The following is a 21,881-nucleotide window of genomic DNA, read 5'->3' as shown; positions in this document are numbered from 1 at the left end:
GCCCACTAAAAAGTGCAGTTCCCGAGGCCTGATATATCCCAAAAGGTGATCAATCCATGCCATGGTGGAAATAAACTTACATATAAAATTTAATCAAAATCGGTTCAGCAGAACTTGAGATACACGCGTGCACACACATACCGACAGACCAACAGGTTGCTAAAAATAGTTTATTTACACTTCCCTACTATGGAGAAGTGCATTCCCACCGAAAACTCGATATGCAAAATTTGTTGCCGTCACATAACCTACCTATTGTATACACAATACGGTCGCTAAAAATAATCCAATTTCTTTTTTTTTTTGAAGTATTTAGTTGATTTTAGTGTATTTTTTTCAAATTTGAGAAAATTTACATTTAATATTAACGAATTTGCTAACTTTGTATAAAATGTCTCCAAAAATGCATACTTCTGATATAATCACTTATATATATTTCTCATGGGTATATTAGGCCTTTTCATAAACACAGTATATCGCAATATATAGCGAGAACTACGCTATATTTGTGTTCATAAACGAATGTTGTTAATCAATTTTGTTCATAAACATTGCTACCTATAATCTATCACAAAAATATCCAAATTATCATGGCTAGCGCAGCTAAATCACGTGTACTTTTTTTTTACTAGTTTTTGTAGTTTGGTCTTACATTTTTAATTGTTAATTATTATACTTGAAAATAACAAAATCTCTTTTTGTTTCAGTTTTAACTTAATGGAAATTTCTTCATGCAACTGCAGAACAGATGGATGACGTAATCAAAGGAACGAGTTTAAGGCAGAAAAATTCATTAAAAAATTTTTCTCCTCGAACTGGACTCGAACCAGTGATCTACCGCTTTCTAGGCGGACGCTCTACCAACTGAGCTACAGAGGCACGAAGAAATTGCCGACGAAATGTTCTCTACATTGCTTCTACTGTAATTCACATGATTACTAAGTATTTGTTTTTGTTTACATTGATTGCTACATACAATCTACTATTGAAACACACAATAACAAGAACATATATATTTATAGGATTGTGCCTATTGCACTAATTAAATTATGAATTTTACTAATACAACATCATAGTTGCGGAATTAATAAGAATGTGCTTATTACACTAATAATTTAACTTAATGGAAATTTCTTCATGCAACTGCAGAACAGATGGATGACGTAATCAAAGGAATGAGTTAAAGGCAGAAAAATTTATTAAAAAATTTTTCTCCTCGAACTGGACTCGAACCAGTGACCTACCGCTTTCTAGGCGGACGCTCTACCAACTGAGCTACAGAGGCATGAAGAAATTGCCGACGAAATGTTCTCTACATTGCTTATACTGTAATTCACATGATTACTAAGTATTTGTTTTTGTTTACATTGATTGCTACATACAATCTACTATTGAAACACACAATAACAAGAACATATATATTTATAGGATTGTGCCTATTGTACTAATTAAATTATGAATTTTACTAATACAACATCATAGTTGCGGAATTAATAAGAATGTGCTTATTACACTAATAATTTAACTTAATGGAAATTTCTTCATGCAACTGCAGAAGTTGAAAAACTGCAAAACAAAAATCTCTTTTTGTTTCAGTTTTCTTTTTTTATTTTGCTTAATTTTTATTTTTCCTAAAATAGAATTTTCCATATTTGGCCCAAAATAAATAATTTTTTTTTTTGTTATTGACATTTTTTATTCATGATCGCAATACTGCAAATTCAAAATAGCAAAAGTTTTTGTACAACTGTCAAAAACATGTTGCGTATGTATCACCTTATTGTTTTGCAGTATTGTGTTTATGAAAATCTCTATTATATCAGTATTATTAGAGAAAATCTCTAGTATATCAGTATAAATCTCTATTATATCTATAGCTACCGCATCAGTAATTTTAAAACTTATACAAGCTTCTTTATAATATTTTAATAGACTTACGCATTGTGCCATGCGAATTGCCTGAAAAGTTCATTAGTAAGTTTCTGTAACAATCAGAGCTCAAATATCTAATTTCAAGAAATTCCACCAATCCATTCTGTAGATATGGTAAAAAATGTTAATTCGGCCCTAACTTTAGTTTCCGAGCCCTGATCGTCCCAAAAAATTTATATGTTCATTGTTTTAACACTCCATATTTAAATATTAAATTTCAAGGAAATTGGTTCATTATTGCTTTTTATATGGGTAAAAATTTAAAATTGTTCCGCAAAAAAGCCCAGTCCCCAAGGTCTATATATCCCAAAAGTTGATCAATCCGTGAAATAGCCAAAACAAACTCACATGTAAAATTCCATAAAAATCGGTTCAGCCGGACTTGAAATACACGCGTGCACACACAGACAGACGACAGGCAGACCGAAACATTTCTAAAAATAGTTTGTTTACGCTTTCCTACCAAAACTCGATATATAAAATTTGTTGCCTAAAAGAATTTAAAAGCACTATCATAATTATAAAACTTAGAATCAAATAATTGCAAACTTAAATTCTAAATTAAAATCCAATAAAATTTTCATTAAGTTTATTTTAAGCCGTGCATTACAGGCTAAACAATATAACACCAAATTCTTTTTTATTTAGTGTATTATCATTTTTACTAACCACATTGTGTATACAATGAGGTAGGTTATGTTATGGCAACAAATTTTGCATATCGAGTTTTCGGTGGAAAGCATATCGAGTTTTTTTGTTCCACATAAGCGTATAGTTTGTAATTGTATTATTTTGATTTTCTTTAAGTATATCATTTTTCAATTTTAGTTTATATTGCATACCGTTTGAACTTCTCTTTTTTTTTTTTACTAAAAAATTTTAATCCAAGGGTATTCTGTAATTTTATGCTTGCTGAGTAGTCTATGGTCGATATATTATTATGAAATGTATTTAGGGAAGAAATCATATTATCTTCCATACATTCTACAAAAAGCTTTTCCATAAAAATAAGTTCGAACGACAAAACTGAGAAAACTAAATGATAGACATTCATTTCGAAATACATAAATGATTGTTATCATATACATTCTTGTGATTAAAATTTGAAACAAGTCCCCAAGGTCTATATATCCCAAAAGTTGATCAATCCGTGAAATAGCCAAAACAAACTCACATGTAAAATTCCATGAAAATCAGTTCAGCCGGACTTGAAATGCACGCGTGCACACACAGACAGACGACAGGCAGACCGAAGCATTTCTAAAAATAGTTTGTTTACGCTTTCCTACCAAAACTCGATATATAAAATTTGTTGCCTTCACATAACCTCCCTTATTGTATGCAATGCGGTCAGTAAGAATTTAAAAGCACTATCATAATTATAAAACTTAGAATCAAATAATTGCAAACTTAAATTCTAAATTAAAATCCAATAAAATTTTCCTTAACTTTATTTTAAGCCGTGTATTACAAACTAAACAATATAACACCAAATTCTTTTTTATTTAGTGTATTATCATTTTTACCAACCACATTGTGTATACAATGAGGTAGGTTATGTGATGGCAACAAATTTTGCATATCGAGTTTTCGGTGGAAACACACTTCTCCATAATAAGGAAGCGTAAATAAATTATTTTTAGAGAGGTGTCGGTCTGTCCGATTTGAACCGGATAACTGAACCGATTTTGATGAAATTTTATTTTAAAGATTCTAGTTTATTTCGACTGTGGCACTGATTGATAATTTTTTTGGAAATATCAGGCTAAGGGAACTGTACCTTTAAACGGGCCTGTTTTACAGTTTCGATCATTTTGAAGAAAATACTCAACAGATTTACTTGAAATTTTATACATAAGCTTCTTTTGACAGTACGCGAAATTACCTAGCTTTTGGAAGAAATCAGGCATTAGCAACTGAATGTTAACTACGGGCCAAATATAAATTTTCACTAGAGAAACAAAGAGAAATAATCAAATGATTTTTTATAATCAACAAAATTTCCACAGAGTGAAATAATCAACCGATTTTTTGGAATTTCATATTTAAATTCGAGATGCGAAAACAATCAAATTACAATTTTTTTGGAAAGATCGGGGCTGGGAAACCAAACTGGGGGGCAGATTTTACATTTTTTACCATATCTACGGAACGGATTTATTGGATTTCTTAAAATTCAATATTTGAGTTCTGGTTGATACCCGAAGTTACTGACGAACTTTTCGTATAATTCGGACGGCACGAAATGAAACTCTATTAAGAGCCAAATTCACATTTTTCCACGTATGCTAACTAAAAGCTTATTGGTGTCCTTAAAATTGTAAAGAAATGTTTAAAACGCATTTTCATAATCTTTTAGAGTACAAACGCATTTTCATAATTTTTAAGTTTCTTTGAATGGAGAGCTGCAGATATACTGGATGTTTTCTTCGTGTCGCATGGTTCCGTAGATATAAATATTCATTTATATGAAGGAAAAAGCACGTACTTTTCTATGTAAAATCTCTGGAGGAGGGGAGTGGACAAGTACTTGTCTCTTGAAAACAAGTATCACATGAATCTGCTGTTACTGAAAATTATAGATAAGATAATAGGCTAACTACGTAGCAAGCTTACTAAACTTGTATTAATTATAGTATTTATAAATCACAATCTGTATGAGTAATACCGCACCTTTAAGGTAACATGCATAAGTGAGAAAAAATAAGATTTTCAAAAGAATTTAATATTTTATATCATTATAATTTAAGGCTTAGTACTATTTTGTTATAAATAGAAGTACATACATACATACGTATTTTAAATTTTACCTAAAATATTGTGGACTTGAAGTTGTAGTTAGATTCTTTAAATGATGCGAATTTCCAATAAAGTTTTCCAAGCTAATTGGTCCAGCTTCTGAGTCTACAATAATCGAAACATTTGCTTCTTCGTAATTTTTGTTCCACATAAACGTATAGTTTGTAATTGTATTATTTTGATTTTCTTTAAGTATATCATTTTTCAATTTTAGTTTATATTGCATATCGTTTGAACTTCTCTTTTTTTTTTTTTTACTAAAAAATTTTAATCCAAGGGTATTCTGTAATTTTATGCTTGCTGAGCAGTCTATGGTCGATATATTATTATGAAATGTATTAAGGGAAGAAATCATATTATCTTCCATACATTCTACCTTTTCCATAAAAATAAGTTCGAACGACAAAACTGAGAAAACTAAATGATAGACATTCATTTCGAAATACATGAATGATTGTTATCATATAAATTCTTGTGATTAAAATTTGGAACAAATACAGAGCTTCTAAGTTTTAAACACACACTTTAGTTTAAATTGAAATGTACCGCACTGTTATAATTTTTTGTTTGAAATAATTATAAAAAGTTAAAATACAAAAGTACACATAATTTTTTAAGAAATGAACCGTAATCTACTTTTTCAAAAAATAGAAAAACCTTTTTTTATAAAAATTATTTTAATTTAAAAAACCCTTTAATTTTTCTTTACTTAAATCTAACTTTTCTTTACTTTTCCCACTATTTTTAACACATTGATCTAGTTTTTAGATGACTGAGTTGTACATAAGAAATTTACAACACTTCACAACAATCACTAGTGGAAAATAATATCTAAAACTGATATTATTTTAACTATATGAGTATACAGAAACCAAGTTTTGGTAAAGCACGTATATACGTTCTTTGTTTTAAATAACATTTATGTAATAATCTTACCAAACATTTTGAAATGAAGTCGAACTCACTTCAAATCATGAATAAAATACGTTCCGCCCTTAATTAAATCTGAACTTTAGAGTCATCAGTGAGGTGTTAATTAGCTAAAAATTGTATTGTTCAGTTATTTTGAATAGGTCAAATGCAAGTTAAATTAAAATCGTTTAAAGCATGATTTTCTTATTAGTATATAGATGAAAATAAACATGGAATATGTATGCAAAGTACGTATGTGTGCATGTGCCAATACTTTATTCTTTAGATGAAAATATTTTTAAATCTTAATAATACAGTATTAAGCATCAATTTGGTAACAAAATTTTAAACAAAATTACAAACACTATAAAATTTCATGTTAATAATATTGTAGCTTGTAGTAATACGTGTATATGCATAACTGCTCAATTATCAATGATTCTCATACTATTATGAATTTCTGTTTGTAATTATTCTGAATTTATCTGAATAGCAATATTGTAAATCTAATTTCAATCGTGCACTAGCACAAGAAACAAATTTATTTTATTGATGTATGTTTTTAGGATAAAATAGAAAATCTAATTAATATAAAATTTTATCTAAATTTAAAACTGAAATAATACATTCCAATTTCGTAAAAATAAAAATTCATAACTACCTCTAAGGTTTGTATATTATGTACCTAGATAAATAATGTATCTATTGCGCCGTGTAGTTTGAAACGTAGTTAATTGAAGGAATTAGCGTTACCAGACTATATTGAATAAATTTTTTGTACAAATTGCAAAAATAGCTTGAAAATCAACTTGAAAATTATATATAATAGTACATAGTTCTTTTAAGAAATGTAAATTTATTTACTTAAATATAAAGAAACTCTACTCCCTAAATATAAAGAAACTCTACAAACCTTGTTTAATTATAAATAATCTCTGAGAATAGCCAGAGACGTATATATATACATAGATAACAACAGCGAGAAATAGGAAAATCATTTTTGTTATTATCAGTAGTGAAATAACTTATTCATTACGCATTACTATGCGTTGTTTAAGTTAATTGGGGATGCGCACAATGGTTAAAACAAAACTTTTAAAAATAAAAATTTCAGGTAACTGTTTGGTACATGTATAAGCGACCTACCAGAACATTAAGTTGAACAATAATACATAAAGCTCATAATCTCCTTACCACAAATCGAGCACACTAGGCTTTTAAAGCTTATATCATCATTCATAAAACGGGATTTTCAATTTTTACCGACCGCATTGTGTAAACAATAGGTAGGTTATGTGATGGCAACAAATTTTGCATATCGAGTTTTCGGTGGGAACGTACTTCTCCACAGTAGGGAAGTGTAAATAAACTATTTTTAGCAACCTGTCGGTCTGTCGGTCTGTCGGTCTGTCGGTCTGTGTGTGCACGCGTGTATCTCAAGTTCGGCTGAACCGATTTTGATAAAATTTTATATGTAAGTTTATTTCCGCCATGGCACGGATCGATCAACTTTTGGTATATATCAGGCCTCGGGAACTGCACTTTTTAGCGGGCCTGTTTTACATTTTTGAGCATATTGAAGAACATATTCAACCGATTTACTTGAAATTTCATATATAAGTTTTGCTCTACCGGCGATGAAACCTCCTAACTTTTGGAAGAAATCAGGCGTCAGCAACTGGACGTTTACTACGGGCCAAATATACATTTTTGTGTATATAAAGAGAAATAATCAACCGATTTCATTGAAATTTAATATTTGAATTCCTTGTATTAAAACAATGAACATGTAAATTTTTTGGAAAGATCAGGGCTCGAAAACTGATCTGCGGGCCGATTTTACATTTTTCACCATATCTACGGAACGAATTGATGGAGTTTCTTGAAATTTGATATTTGAGTTCTGATTGTTACCGAAACTAAATGGCGAGCATTTCAGGGAATTCGGGTAGCACAAAGCGAAACTCTACTAAGAGCCAAATTTACATTTTTCTATGTATGCTAACTATAAGCTTACTAATGTCCTAAAAATTGGAAAGAAGTATTTAACAGACATTTTTATAATATTCTGTAACACTTTCACTTAACTAGACAATACACATTGCGGTCGGTTATGTGCTGACCACATCAGATTTTTTTTTCTTATTTTTACTCGGAAAAACATACTAGATTATATATTTGACACATAGCTAAATTTTCAGAAAGCAATATAAGGACTTTGATGTTCAAAATAATCTGAAAATTTTTTTTTTTATAATAAAATATCAATACAAAAATTCACTCTTGTGACTATATAAACATCATCTATAGATATCTCAGTAGGCACCAAATATTTTTTATAATACACAGGTTTTCATTGCGTGCTTAATATTAATGAAGAAAACAATGAAGTGAAATAGTGAGAAGTTTTTTTGAAATCTATGGTTCATACAAAGTATAAAAATCAAGATTACAAAAATAATTTTGAAAAATATGTACATAAAATTTTTCTTTGTTATTTAATTAAAATATTAAAAAAAAAGAGAAAAAGAAAATTGGTCTATGACATACAATGAAATTTTCTAATGAGTGCTATAACAGTTGATATAACTGCTCACTGACATATGTAACTGTTAACATTTTGATAGATTGGCAGCAATTATACTAAACTTTGGCTATGCACTTTAAAATTCTATGCATGCTAGCTATTCCATCGCAATAGCAGTAAATGTGAGTACTATTGCAAATAATTTGAAACTTTATGACAGCTATTTTATCCAACATATGTTATCCTTAATATATCAAATCGAGAAATTTATTAAAATTTGAACTCAAAATTTAAATTTTAACAATTCAGAGATAAGATACTGAGCAAGAATTCAATTTAGTTTATATCTTAGAGTCCCATTTTTTTGTGTTACAAACGAAGTGGTGAATTTTATAACTTCCTTCGAACGTACGGATATAAAATTTACGATGTGTTAATTGTTCCCTAGTTGTGATACGCATTTTTATAAAATTTGTTATAAATTCAAAATTGTCAAACACTATAAAATGTTTATTCATTTAGTGAACATAAAATATATTCGATATGATTCTTAAGAGGAAATTTTTGGAGTTTCTAGCGATAACATCATTAGTTACGCAAATATTTCAAACCAGTAAATATTCAAACTTTATTTATAATATTAAATTACAATATGAAATGACTAACATTTTAGAAAATAGAAAATAAATAATAAAGTTAATTTAGTTTTTGGTATAAAAGTGGTAAATTTCTTGCTTTTAAAATTGATTATTCATACATACAACTATTTGAAAATTAATTTTAAATAAAAATTAGTTTTTTATAATATATTGAAAAATAAAATTGGTTGAGTTATTTTTTTTAAATAAATATGTATGTTTACAGTTTTTTTATAAAAATGGTAGTGTATGAAAAACAAAATATGTTGAAGTTTTTATTTAGGAAAATTTGTTTAGAAAAGTAGTGAAAAATTTTTTGAATTATGTAACGTACGTATGCATGCTATTAATTACTTGAGACATGCTTTCGCAAAAACCTCATTTGATAGTTCGCAAACAAAATTAATTACTTGCGATTCCTAGTCATTTTAAGTTTTAGCAATTAATATCATGAAATTTTGTATTGAACAGGTTATTAGTTATTATTCCATACATAATTATGTAAATATGTAAAAATACTTTATATTTATTGGTTGCGTTCACGGCTGGCAGAAATACAGGCCTGAATCCTAAGAGAGAGTGACAGTTCACAGCTGACGAATTTACACGTATTCTTATGGGATGTTAACAACATAAATCTCCAACAAGATCAACTTTTTTCAAATTTTTGATTAGAAAAAGTTAAAATTCAATCTTCTTCTACTCTACTTGTGCTTACATTCTTAAAGTTTTGTGTTGTTAATATAATAAAACATTGATTCGAAAAAAACTTTTCAGGTTCTGTTTTTTCTAAGACTTTCAGATTCTTTTTTTTTTTTGAGTATTTAGTTGATTTTGGTGTATTTTTTTTAAATTTGAGAAAATTTACATTTAATATTAACGAATTTGCTAATTTTGTATAATACGTGTCCCAAATGCATACTTCTGTGTATATAAATACATATATTTATGTATATATTAAATTAATTAAATTCAATTTAAATTAATACAATTTACCTAAACTACCGGATCAGTAATTTTAAAACTTATATAAGCTTCTTTTAATATTATGTTTTTTAAAAGGTTATTGAAAAATATAAATGTTAAAAATAATTTAATGTTTTTATATAGAGGACAGTTTGAAACGACGGAATTTTTATAGTAATTATAAAAAAAAAATCTGATGTGGTCAGCACATAACCGACCGCATTGTGTATTGTTTAGTTAAATGAAAGTGTTACAGAATATTATAAAAATGTCTGTTAAATACTTCTTTTCAATTTTTAGGACTTTATTAAGCTTATAGTTAATATACCTAGAAAAATGTAAATTTGGCTCTTAGTAAAATTTCGCTTTGTGCTACCCGAATTCCCTGAAATGCTCGCCAGTAAGGTTCGGTAACAACCAGAACTCAACTATCAAATTTCAAGAAATTCCATCAATTCGTTCCGTAGATATGGTGAAAAATGTAAAATCGGCCCGCACATCAGTTTGCGAGCCCTGATCTTTCCAAAAAAATTTATATGTTCATTGCTTTAGTATGAGGAATTCATATATTAAATTTCAATGAAATCGGTTGATTATTTCTCTTTATATACACAAAAATTTATATTTGGCCCATAGTAAACGTCTAGTTGCCGATGCCTGATTTCTTTCAAAATATAGAAATTTTCGCGGACGGTCGAGCTGAGCTTATATATAAAATTTCAAGTAAATCGTTTGAATATTTTCTTTAAAATGTTGAAAAATGTAAAACAGGCCCGCTAAAAAGTGCAGTTCCCGAGGCCTGATATATACCAAAAGTTGATCGATCCGTGCCATGGTAGAAATAAACTTACATATAAAATTTCATCAAAATCGGTTCAGCTGATGTTGAGATACACGCGTGCACACACAGACCGACAGACCGACTGACCGACAGACGGACAGACCGACAGACCGACAGACCGACAGGTTGCTAAAAATAGTCTACTTACACTTCCCTACTATGGAGAAGTGCATTCCCACCGAAAACTCGGTATGCAAAATTTGTTGCCATCACATAACCTAAACATTGTTTACACAATACGGTCGGTAAATAATGTGATCAGCACACAACCGACCGCAATGTATATTGTCTAGTTAGGTGAAAGTGTTACAGAAATTTAGAAAAGTGGCTTTCAAACACTTTTTTTCCATTCTTTGGGGCATTAAGAAGCTTTTAGTTAACATACCTAGAAATATGTAATTTTGGCTCTTAGTAGAGTTTCGTATTGTGCCATCCGAACTGCCTGAAAAGCTCGTTATTAATTTTCATTAACAATCAGAGCTCAAATATCAAATTGCAAGAAATTTCACTAATCTGTTCTGTAGATATGGTAAAAAATTTAAAATGGGCCCCCGCTTTGGTTTCCCAGCCCTGATCGTTCTAAAAAATTTATTCATTATGATAACACTCCAAATTTATATATTAAATTTGAAGGAAATTGGTTTATTATTGCTCTTTATATGGGCAAAAATTTAAAATTGGTCGCAAAAAAGCCCAATTCCCAAAGTTTGTTATATCCCAAAAGTTAATCAATCCGTGACATAGTCAAAACATATAAAATTTCATAAAAATCATTCATGACAGATAGACCGAAACCTTTCTAAAAATAGTTTGTTTACGCTTTCCTACCGAAAAATCGATATACAAAATTTGTTGCCTTCACATAACCTCATTTATTGTATGCAATGCGATCGATAAGAACTTAAAAGCACTATCATAGTTATAAAACTTAGAATCAAATAATTGCAAACTTAAATTCTAAATTAAAATCCAATAAAATTTTCATTAAGTTTATTTTAAGCCGTGTATTACAGACTAAATAATATAACACCAAACTCTTTTTTTTCAGTATATTATCATTTTTGCCAACCACATTGTGTATACAATGAGGTAAGTTATGGTGGAAACACATTTCTCCATAATATGGAAGCATAAATAAACTATTTTTAGAGAGGTGTCGATCTGTCGGTCTGCCGGTCTGTCCGATTTGAACCGGACAGCTAAACCGATTTTGATGAAACCTTATATGTAAGTTTGTTTCGACTGTGGCAACTTTTTACGGGCCGGTTTCACATCTTTGGACATTTTGAAGAAAATATTCAACAGATTTACTTGAAATTTTATACATAAGCTTCGTTCGACAGTACCCGAAATCACCTAGCTTTTGGATTAAATCAGGCATCTTTTTTTTTCATCAGGCAAATTTTTTTTTCTTCTTCACTTCTACGACGAGCATGATATCATGCCCTACTTTCTATAGTCATAGAGAGTTAGTTAGGTAGATGACTAGCCTATCGTAGTTTCTTAGACTCTAGTATCGAATATTACGAATATTTGAAAATTACTTGTATAATATTTATTAGCATTGCATATTAAGTTGAATATAATTTTTTTTTATAGTGACCTGACCGCGGTTTGAACCCCAGATCCTTCGGTTAAAGGGCCGGTGCCATAACCACTGCGCCAATGGTCAGGTTACATGAAGAGAAATAATCAAAAGATTTCATTGGAATTTAATATTTAAATTCGAGATGTTTAAACAATCAATTTACAAATTTTTTGGAAAGATCGTGACTGGGAAACCAAATTGGGTGGCCGGTTTTACATTCTTTACCGCACCTACGGAACGGATTGATAGAATTTCTTGAAATTTAATATTTAAGTTCTGGTTGTTACCAGAAGTTACTGACGAGCTTTTAGTATAATTCGTACGGCACGAAATGAAACTCTACTAAGAGCCAAATTAACATTTTTCTAAGCTTATTGGTGTCCTTAAAATTGTAAAGAAGTGTTTAAAACGAATTTTCATAATCTTTTAGAATACTTTTACCAATCTAAGCAATATACATTGCGGTCAATTATGTGCTGACCACATCAAATTTTTATAAACGCAAAGGATTAACGGTAAATTTCATGGCATTAAAAAATATAATTATTTTTCTTAACTCATGCAATTAACCCTTAAAGTCGGGCATTATGTTAAAGGGAAAAGTGCTACAATAAAAACCATTGGTTTGACCCAATTTTGACAAATAAAATATTCGAAGAAGTAAGTCTGTTTTGTTTGTATATTTTTCGTTTATGTATTATAAGAGAAATGACCATCTTAAGGCATTTAATTGCACCTTCTTAGGTTCTTTTAAATAAAATCTTAAAAATATTTTTTTTCATACTCATAGATCTTTAATAATTGAAACCTTTACTTTTGCAGATTTAGTGGTTAAATGGAATTAGTTATATGTATATACAAAAATGTAACCAATAATAACAAATTATATTTATGCTATAATTTTTTATATATTTGAAATAATTCTGTAGCATTACAAACCTTCACAACTTCAGAAATATTCATTCGATTTTCGAACGCACTTTTTTTTATCAAACATTCTATTTTTGCAGATTTGTCAGTTTTAACATGTCGAAAATACTTTGTATTAATTCTAAGTTAGTACTCATTTTTTGAAATAGCCAATATTTTCTTCAAAAATCTGTTATAAAGATGTTTTCTGTAAAGTTTTCTAATGAAAGGAAAATATGCTTAAACTTTTTGAATATACTAATGCCATATATATTAATCAAGCCACCAAGCTGAAATTATTTTCCGAAATTTTCAATCAGAAAATAGTTACGAAAACAATTCTTAATGTTTTATGTTTTCAAAGTATGCCGGTTGAAATATTTTTTAATTTTTTTGTGAAATTTTTAAAATTGTTGAATTTGCTTGGCTCTTTCTGGTAACTGCCATACAACTTTAAAAAAGCTTGTCTGCGCTAAAAATTCCAAAATGCATTTTTCCAATACAATTTACTACCGTTTTTTACCGACCGTATTGTGTAAACAATAGGTAGGTTATGTGATGGCAACAAATTTTGCATATCGAGTTTTCGGTGGGGACGTACTTCTCCTTAGTAGGGAAATGTAAATAAACTATTTTTAGCAACCTGTCGGTCTGTCGGTCTGTCGGTCTGTGTGTGCACGCGTGTATTTCAAGTTCGGCTGAACCGATTTTGATGAAATTTTATATGTAAGTTTGTTTCCACCATGGCACGGATCGATCAATAATTTGGTATATATCAGGCCTCGGGAACTACACTTTTTAGCGGGCCTGTTTTACATTTTTGAACATTTTGAAGAAAATATTCAACCGATTTACTTGAAATTTTATATATAAGCTCAGCTCGACCGTCCGCAAAAATTCGTATGTTTTGGAAGAAATCAGGCATCGGCAACTAGACGGTTACTACGGGCCAAATATACATTTTTGTGCATATAAAGAGAAATAATTAACCGATTTCATTGAAATTTAATATATCAACTCCTCGTATTAAAGCAATGAACATATAAATTTTTGGGAAAGATCAGGGCTCGAAAACGGATTTGCGGGCCGATTTTACATTTTTCACCATTTTGAAGAAAGTATTCAACCGATTTACTTGAAATTTCATATATAAGCTTTGCTCGATCATACGCAAAAATTCCTAACTTTTGGAAGAAATCAGGCATCAGCAACTGGGCGTTTACTTTTTTTTTTTTTCCTTCTTCACTCCTAGAAGGAGCATAGGGCTAGTGCATGATTTCTCATGCACTAGTTTCATAGCGTCACAGAGTTTAACTAGGTAGGTGACTAGCCTGCCGTAGTTTTATTTATATTAATTATTTGAGGTTATTAATATTTACTGTTTATTTTTCTTAGTCTTTAGTATCGAATATTATGAATATTTGAAAATTACTTGTATAATATTTATTAGTATTGCATATTAAGTTATATAATACTGAATATAATTTTTATAGTGATCTGACCGGGGTTTGAACCCGAGACCCTTCGGTTAAAGGGCCGGTGCCATAACCACTGCACCAATGGGCGTTTACTACGGGCCAAATATACATTTTTGTATATATAAAGAGAAATAATCAACCTATTTCATAGAAATTTAATATATGAATTCTCCATATTAAAACAATGAACATGTAAATTTTTTGGAAAGATCAGGCATCGGCAACTAGACGTTTACTACGGGCCAAACATACACTTTTGTGTATATAAAGAGAAATAATCAACCGATTTCATTGAAATTTAATATATGAATTCCTCATATTAAAGCAATGAACATATAACTTTTTTGGAAAGATCAGGGCTCGAGAACTGATTTGCGGGCCGATTTTACATTTTTCACCATATCCACAGAACAAATTGATGGAATTTCTTGAAATTTGATATTTGAGTTCTGGTTGTTACCGAACCTTACTGGCGAGCATTTCAGGGAATTCGGGTAGCACAAAGCGAAACTCTACTAAGAGCCAAATTTACATTTTTCTAAGTATGTTAACTATAAGCTTACTAATGTCCTAAAAATTGGAAAGAAGTGTTTAACAGACATTTTTATAATATTCTGTAATACTTTCATTTAACTAGACAATACACAATGCGGTCGGTTATGTGCTGACCACATCAGATTTTTTTTTTTCGTAATTTCACTCAGTACTTTTTTAAATGGCAATGAGGAAGATCTGTATCGACTGAATTTCTATAAATTTTAGAAAATATGTTTTTAATAAACTGTTTTGAATGAAAACTTCCCTCTTTTAGCAATTTTGTTTTGCAAATTTCAAAATAAAACTCCACATTTTTTTATATCTAAATAAATGTTTTTGAATAAATTTAGATGAAAATGAAGCGTAAAACAACGGTGATCCTTCATATAAACTTTTTACGTTTTTTTTAAAAACCATGAAAGGAAAATGAGAGTTGCTTACCAGGACAGTGCATCGTTAGTTGCACTTATATTGTTGTTGACTTGCATTGTGAATATAACATTAATCATCTGGTTAGTATAAATTAGGTGTGTTATAAGTTAATACATATTATTCGCATTTAAAAGTTTGAAAAAAAAAGTGCTTATTACTTTGACTCTATCCGTCCATCCATCCGTCCATGAACTTCCATGCACGTATTTACAAAGCTTCTACACCTTCAAAGATAGAAAGCTGAAATTTCATACTTACATATATCTTTGCTAGAAACCTAATTTCGCAAAAGAAAATTTCTGGTTATCTTCTACCCTCCAAAAGTTATAGCCCATCAAAGATCTAAAACAGCATTGTTAAACTATTTATTGTAACAAAACTACAAATATTTTTCAAATTCTGAAAACGCAGAAAATTCTGTAGGAAATAGTGTCTGGCTTTTTTTAGAGTCGCATGTCATATTTGAACTTTAAAAAAACAAAATGACCCTTAAAATCTAGTGTTATCTGCAACCTGCGGCTTAGAAGAAAAGCAGCTTAAAGTAAACAAGCATCTCTTGGAAAATTATAGAGGCATTAAAAATTGTTGTCCAAATTATTCTGAATTAAAAAAAAGGTTTATTTGAAGATTAAGGGCAGTATGGTTTTGCTGCTGAAAATTCTGTGAGCACAAATTTAGTGTTTTTTATCTTTACCATCAGCAGCGTTGAAAATCATTGTCAATTTGATTCTTTGTTTTTGATTTTCATTAATACATTCAATGCCATTATGTACATTATTAAGATAATGCCTTTATGTACATACACATATCTATTAGGCCATATTCGAAGTATTCCGATTGTAATTTTCTTTTTATTTTTTTTGTAAAATTTTTAGGTATTCCTTGTGAGTCTTGTTTTAATAAGTATGTTTTGAAAAGTGATCTAGATTATAATATTTTTTTTTGCTTTTTTTTCAATTTTTTTTTAATTCAACTTTTTATTCAAAAATTAGCTATTCAAAAATTAGTTTATTCAAAAATTATAAATCAGTACCCTTCAGTTTGGAAAACAGGAAAGATTCTGTGGTTTAAAAATTACATTTTTTTTAACTTTAAACGCATTTTTCAGTCGAATAAGTAGAGCTAAAAATATTAGTTTCCGAGCCCTGATCTGATTTCCAAAAAATTTAAAGATTCATTGTTTTAACACCTCAATTTTAAATATTAAATTTCAATGAAATCGTTGATTATTTCTCTTTACATACGCAAAAATGTATATTTGACCCGTAGTAAACGTCCAGTTGCTGACGCCTGATTTCTTTCACACGATCAAATTTTCACGATCAGTTTTGGGTACGATCAAATGAAGCTTACATATAAAATCTCAAATAAACCTGTTGAATATTTTCTTTAAAATGACCTTAAATGTGAAACAGGCCCGTTAGAAGATTCAATTCTCGAGGCCTGGTAGACTCCAAAAGTAACAGGAGCACTAACAGACCGACAGGTTGCTAAAAATATTTTATTTACATTTCCCTACCATTCCCAACGAAAACTCGACATCCGAAATTTGTTGCCATCACATAACCTACCTTATTGTATACACAATAAGGTCCGTAAAAAAAATTAAAAAATTTATTTACTTATGCACTTAAATGTTTGCACATTGCGAAATTTTATATTTTAAATAGAAAACTCAATCATTGCAAACTGTTATTCGAAACTTTAATTGCATTTAAAAATTTAGGAAAAATTAAAGTTTCGGCCTTAAATTTGTGGCTTTAAAACTAAGGTTTTATGTATAGGCTGTTGTATATTTTTTTGACATTTTATTAAAATAAATGCATTTACTGTATTTATGGACTTGTATACCTACAAAAACTTAAATTGGGGTTTTAAAATTTCAGAAAGTCGTCTAGACTGTTTTAATTTTGGAGGTAAGTGCATGAAATAAATTATGCAACATTTCATTTTCCTATTATTGTTTAGATGATCTGCAACACATCAATTCAACATAAAATTCTTAATATTCACTTGATTATCAAACAACATTTTTTCAATTCAATATAAAAGTAGATTTTACCAATTTATATTTAATTCTGTAAGTGATATCAGTTTTTTCAAAAATGAAAGCAAACTATAGTAGTAGTAGTTCATAATAATCATAAAGATTTGAAATTAATCCAAATTTTTTGGATATATTGACCGCATTGTGTATTGTTTAGTTGAGTGAAAACGTTACAGAATATTAAAAAAATGTCTGTTTAATACTTCTTTCCAATTTTTAGGACATTTGTAAGCTTATAGTTAACATATCTAAAAAAATGTAAATTTGGCTCTTAGTACAGTTTTGCTCGACCGTCCGCGAAAATACCTATATTTTGGAAGAAATCAGGCATCGGCAACTAGACGTTTACAACGGGCCAAATATACATTTTTTTGTATATAAAGAGAAATAATCAACCGATTTCATTGAAATTTAATATATAAATTTCTCGTATTAAAACAATGAACATATAAATTTTTTGGAAAGATCAGGGCTCGAAAACTGATTTGCGGGCCAATTTTACATTTTTCACCATATCTGCGGAACGAATTGATGGAATTTTTTGAAATTTGATATTTGAGTTCTGGTTGTTACCGAAACTAACTGGCGAGCATTTCAAGGAATTCGGGTAGCACAAAGCGAAACTCTATATTCTGTAACACTGTCACTTAACTAGACAATGCACATTGCGGTCGGTTATGTGCTGATCACATCAGATTTTTTACTAATGCAGTAGTACACGGTTGGTTGCATAAAGTGTTGGTTTCAGAGCTGTCGTTTATCTCCGATTTTGTCTTTTTCACAGTCAGACTTAAAAACAATATTGATAATTATTCCCGAAAAAAATTTTTAGTTGAAAAATATAATTTCTAAATAAAAAAAACTTTTTTGTAATATTTTAAAATTCCTTGAAAATACCTTAACTAACAAAAGTATATACATGTACCTTTTTCTTAAGTTGCTACCTATCTTTTTGTAGTCATGTTAATAAGTTAGTTAGTTAAAGTGCCCATAACAATCAAACTTAAAATTTCTCGAAATCGGCAGATGAAATATGTTTGTATTCATAGAAACTGAAGTCGATCAAGTATACCGTTGAATACTTGAAAAATTTATTCAAAGCTACCTCAGTTTAGCGCATTATAGTGCGGCAGTTAAAGAGGTATTTTCTTCTGTTATTTTTATTAAAACTAAATAGAGAAATTCCTTTTTTGTTGAAATGATAGGCAACATTTTAAATTCAAAAGAATTATCTAAAAATATTACAGTAAGAAAATTTAAAATACATATTTTTTTTAGGTACGCTTTTTCAGCACCATTTTAATCTACATACATATGTGTAAGGAAATGAATAACGCAGTAAACATATGATCAAAACATTTTTTCATATCTTAAAAAATATTGAAAACAGTACTGAAATTTTGCATAAATTAATATCAGCTATTTATTGGCACATAGGATAATAAATTCGTACGAGTATCACAGAGTTGACAAGGTCCAATTTAATTTTTCTCGTTTAATTCGAATTTGTTTCTAATTTTTGTTAAAAGTTTTTGTCTTGTGTTTTCAATTTTTGTATTCATAAGATAATAAATTGTTTTTTTTTTATGATATATAGGAATTAGCTCCACTTTCTAGAGCTGCTGACGGGGCGACAATTGAGCAAAAATAAAATTTTGCACATATGAAACAATTTATATATAATGTATACGAACGCGTATTGACACAGTGCAAATTCAACATAATAAAAATCTTCCTTTTTGATTTTATACATATTAGACCAGTGGTGCACAAACTTATTTTTACTTGGGCCAAAAAATAAAATTTACAAGAATGGCGGGCCAATTTTTTTTTAAAAAATCCAATTAAAAAGGATATAAAAAAACAATAATACAAAAGTAAGAAATTAGCGTATTTTATTGAATAATTATTTTATTTCATTTTTTTTTAAATTAAAAAGTATAAATCCCAAAAATACAAAAATTTATTGTATTTTATCATCAATGACATTTAAAAAATTAGGATTTAAAAAATTAAATCAAAAATATATTTATATTAAATATGGTGCGATGAATGTGCTTGCATGGTAGATGCCAGTTTGGAATGTTTGGTTCTATTTTTGACGTTGAAATTCTTAAAACGTCCTGCAAATGATTATCTGATAGCTTATTTCTCCTGTTAGTTTTTGCATTTTTCATTTTTGAGCAAGTTTGTTCACTTATGTATGAGCTGCCAAAAATTGATAACATTTTTGATGCAAAAATTCTAAGCTTTGGAAAATCTTGTTTCGATAGTCCTTTATAAAACTCTACCAATGTTTTTTCATTGAAACTTACTTTCAAGCTATTGGTACTTTGTAATTGGCAAAGCTCAAGCTGTATATCTGGAAATGCTAAATCGACGTCAAATGTAAAAGGATTTTCAAATATTGTTATTTCATTTGATATATTGTCGAAATCTAAAAATCTTTCTTCCATGTTTCTTTTTAGTATTTTTATTGTATCAATAATTAAAATAATTATAAACTCAAGAACTGATCGGAACATTTTTGTGAAAAAATATTTATTAATTTTTTTAAATTAATAGACTGGCTACAATAGAAAGTCTGCAATAGAAAAATAATATAAATAAACAAGTGGAATTGAATAACTGAACATATTTTTTTCTAAATAAATTTCCGAAAATATTTTTTAAAAAAAAAAGTGTTAAACATGTTTTCAAAAAATTGCAAGACGCTTCGAAGGCGGCCAGAGAATTGGAGCTGGAGGGTCAGATTTGGCCCGCCGGCCGTAGTTTGGGCATCGCTGTATTAGACAATAAAATTTATGTGTACAGGTGCATTTTTGAATATTGTTTGGCATAACTTGCTTCTTTGTATATTATATGAGACGATTTCACTTTTATATTATGTATAGTTCGTTTATTCTAGTATCTATATAAAAGGTATGTATATAAAAATAGTTTGTATAATTGTAATTCTGATGATTCAAAAAAATATTTAATATATTCGTATAATAAATAAAGGGAAAGAGTAGTGTAGAGTAACAAAATGTATTAATAATTTTAGTTCTCTGAGCATTTTTTGTTCATGGCACAAATTGAAAATATATATAGACAAGTGATATATAGATAAAATCTAATAAATATATATAGCTAAATATATATAGATAATTTCGTTGTAAATTGACATAAAAAGATTTTTTTTGAAAAACACTATAATAGGAAAAAAAATTTTTTTTTATCGAAGGAAAGAGGAAAACATGAATGCTACTAACATGCCATTCCCTGGGAACCCATAGTTAGTTATACCACAAAAACCTCCTCCTTATATTCTGATACGAGTAGAACCTCGTTCTGAAACCCTTAGACCAACCATCAAATTTTCTTTAAAATGGATTGAAAGAGATTCAACGCTCCCCGATTTAGTGAATTCAAGAGGCAATGGCCTCTTTAGCTAGGAGTTTATCTGGGAGAATCCCGGATAACAAAGAGCCAGGAGGCCTCTACGTTGGCATGTTGCTCCAGAAGAGCTCTATGTCTCACCGCCCTTTCGTTAATTTCGTCAACAACACATATAATCTTTAGATCTCTGTGCAAATTTCCATTTCGCACATGCCAAGGGGCATTCACCATATTCCGCAAAACCCTGTTCTGGAACGTTTGTATTCGTTGGACATGTATTTGTGTGGCACATCCCCACAACTGGATACCATACAACCAAACCGGTTTAATAATTTGGTTATAGAGCAGGACCTGATTCTGTATCGGCAACCTTGACTTGCAACCTAGGAGCAAACACATTTCCTTATATTTTAATTCTAATTCTGCATTTTTCTTCTTAACATGTTCCTTCCACTTTAGCTTAACATCCAGTTAGGTATTTTGCCGCATTTTCCTGCGCAACATTTATCCCATTTAAATTAACACGTGGGGGGTTTACAAAAACTTTATTTATAAAATTTACTTCTGCAGCCTTAGTTTCATTTACTTTTATTTTCCATTTCTTGGTTCAAGCATCAAAACTCTTGCTTGCCTGTTGCAGCTTTTTTGTGGCATCGTCAATATTTGATACTACTGCCATAATTCCAGTATCGTCAGCATATATAGCCACAATTGTGTTTTCTATTTCAGACGCATCTCTTTTAAAGAGTAGATATAATATTGGACCCAAAATACTGCTCTGAAGCAAACCTACTCTTATTTCTCTAAGTGTTGAATAGTCCCTCTTCTGTTTGACTCTAAATAATCTATCGGTTAAATGAGAAGAGAGAATATATAAATATTGCATTGGTAATA

General features: G+C 29.4%; 2 protein-coding genes across 2 annotated transcripts in view; one reads left to right on the top strand and one right to left on the bottom strand.

Moving 5' to 3' along the window:
* LOC129614448 (uncharacterized) overlaps nt 1-5,260 on the bottom strand; it is a 61,003-nt gene extending 55,743 nt beyond the window's left edge. Inside the window, exon 1 of the mRNA XM_055529035.1 lies at nt 4,743-5,260. Within this exon, the coding sequence (XP_055385010.1) occupies nt 4,743-5,179 (437 nt within the window). The 5' untranslated portion in view covers nt 5,180-5,260. The remainder of the gene's footprint in view (nt 1-4,742) is intronic.
* Nucleotides 5,261-8,690: 3,430 nt separating this feature from the next.
* The window catches only part of LOC129614445 (uncharacterized), a 122,027-nt gene continuing 108,836 nt past the window's right edge, over nt 8,691-21,881 (top strand). The window contains exon 1 of the mRNA XM_055529032.1: nt 8,691-8,783. Coding sequence (XP_055385007.1) covers nt 8,714-8,783 — 70 coding nt within the window. The 5' untranslated portion in view covers nt 8,691-8,713. The remainder of the gene's footprint in view (nt 8,784-21,881) is intronic.

This window comes from Condylostylus longicornis, unplaced genomic scaffold (assembly GCF_029603195.1).
Source record: "Condylostylus longicornis isolate FDR11 unplaced genomic scaffold, ASM2960319v2 ptg000109l, whole genome shotgun sequence".
NCBI lineage: Eukaryota > Metazoa > Arthropoda > Insecta > Diptera > Dolichopodidae > Condylostylus > Condylostylus longicornis.
This window is presented reverse-complemented; position numbering and strand designations above follow the sequence as displayed.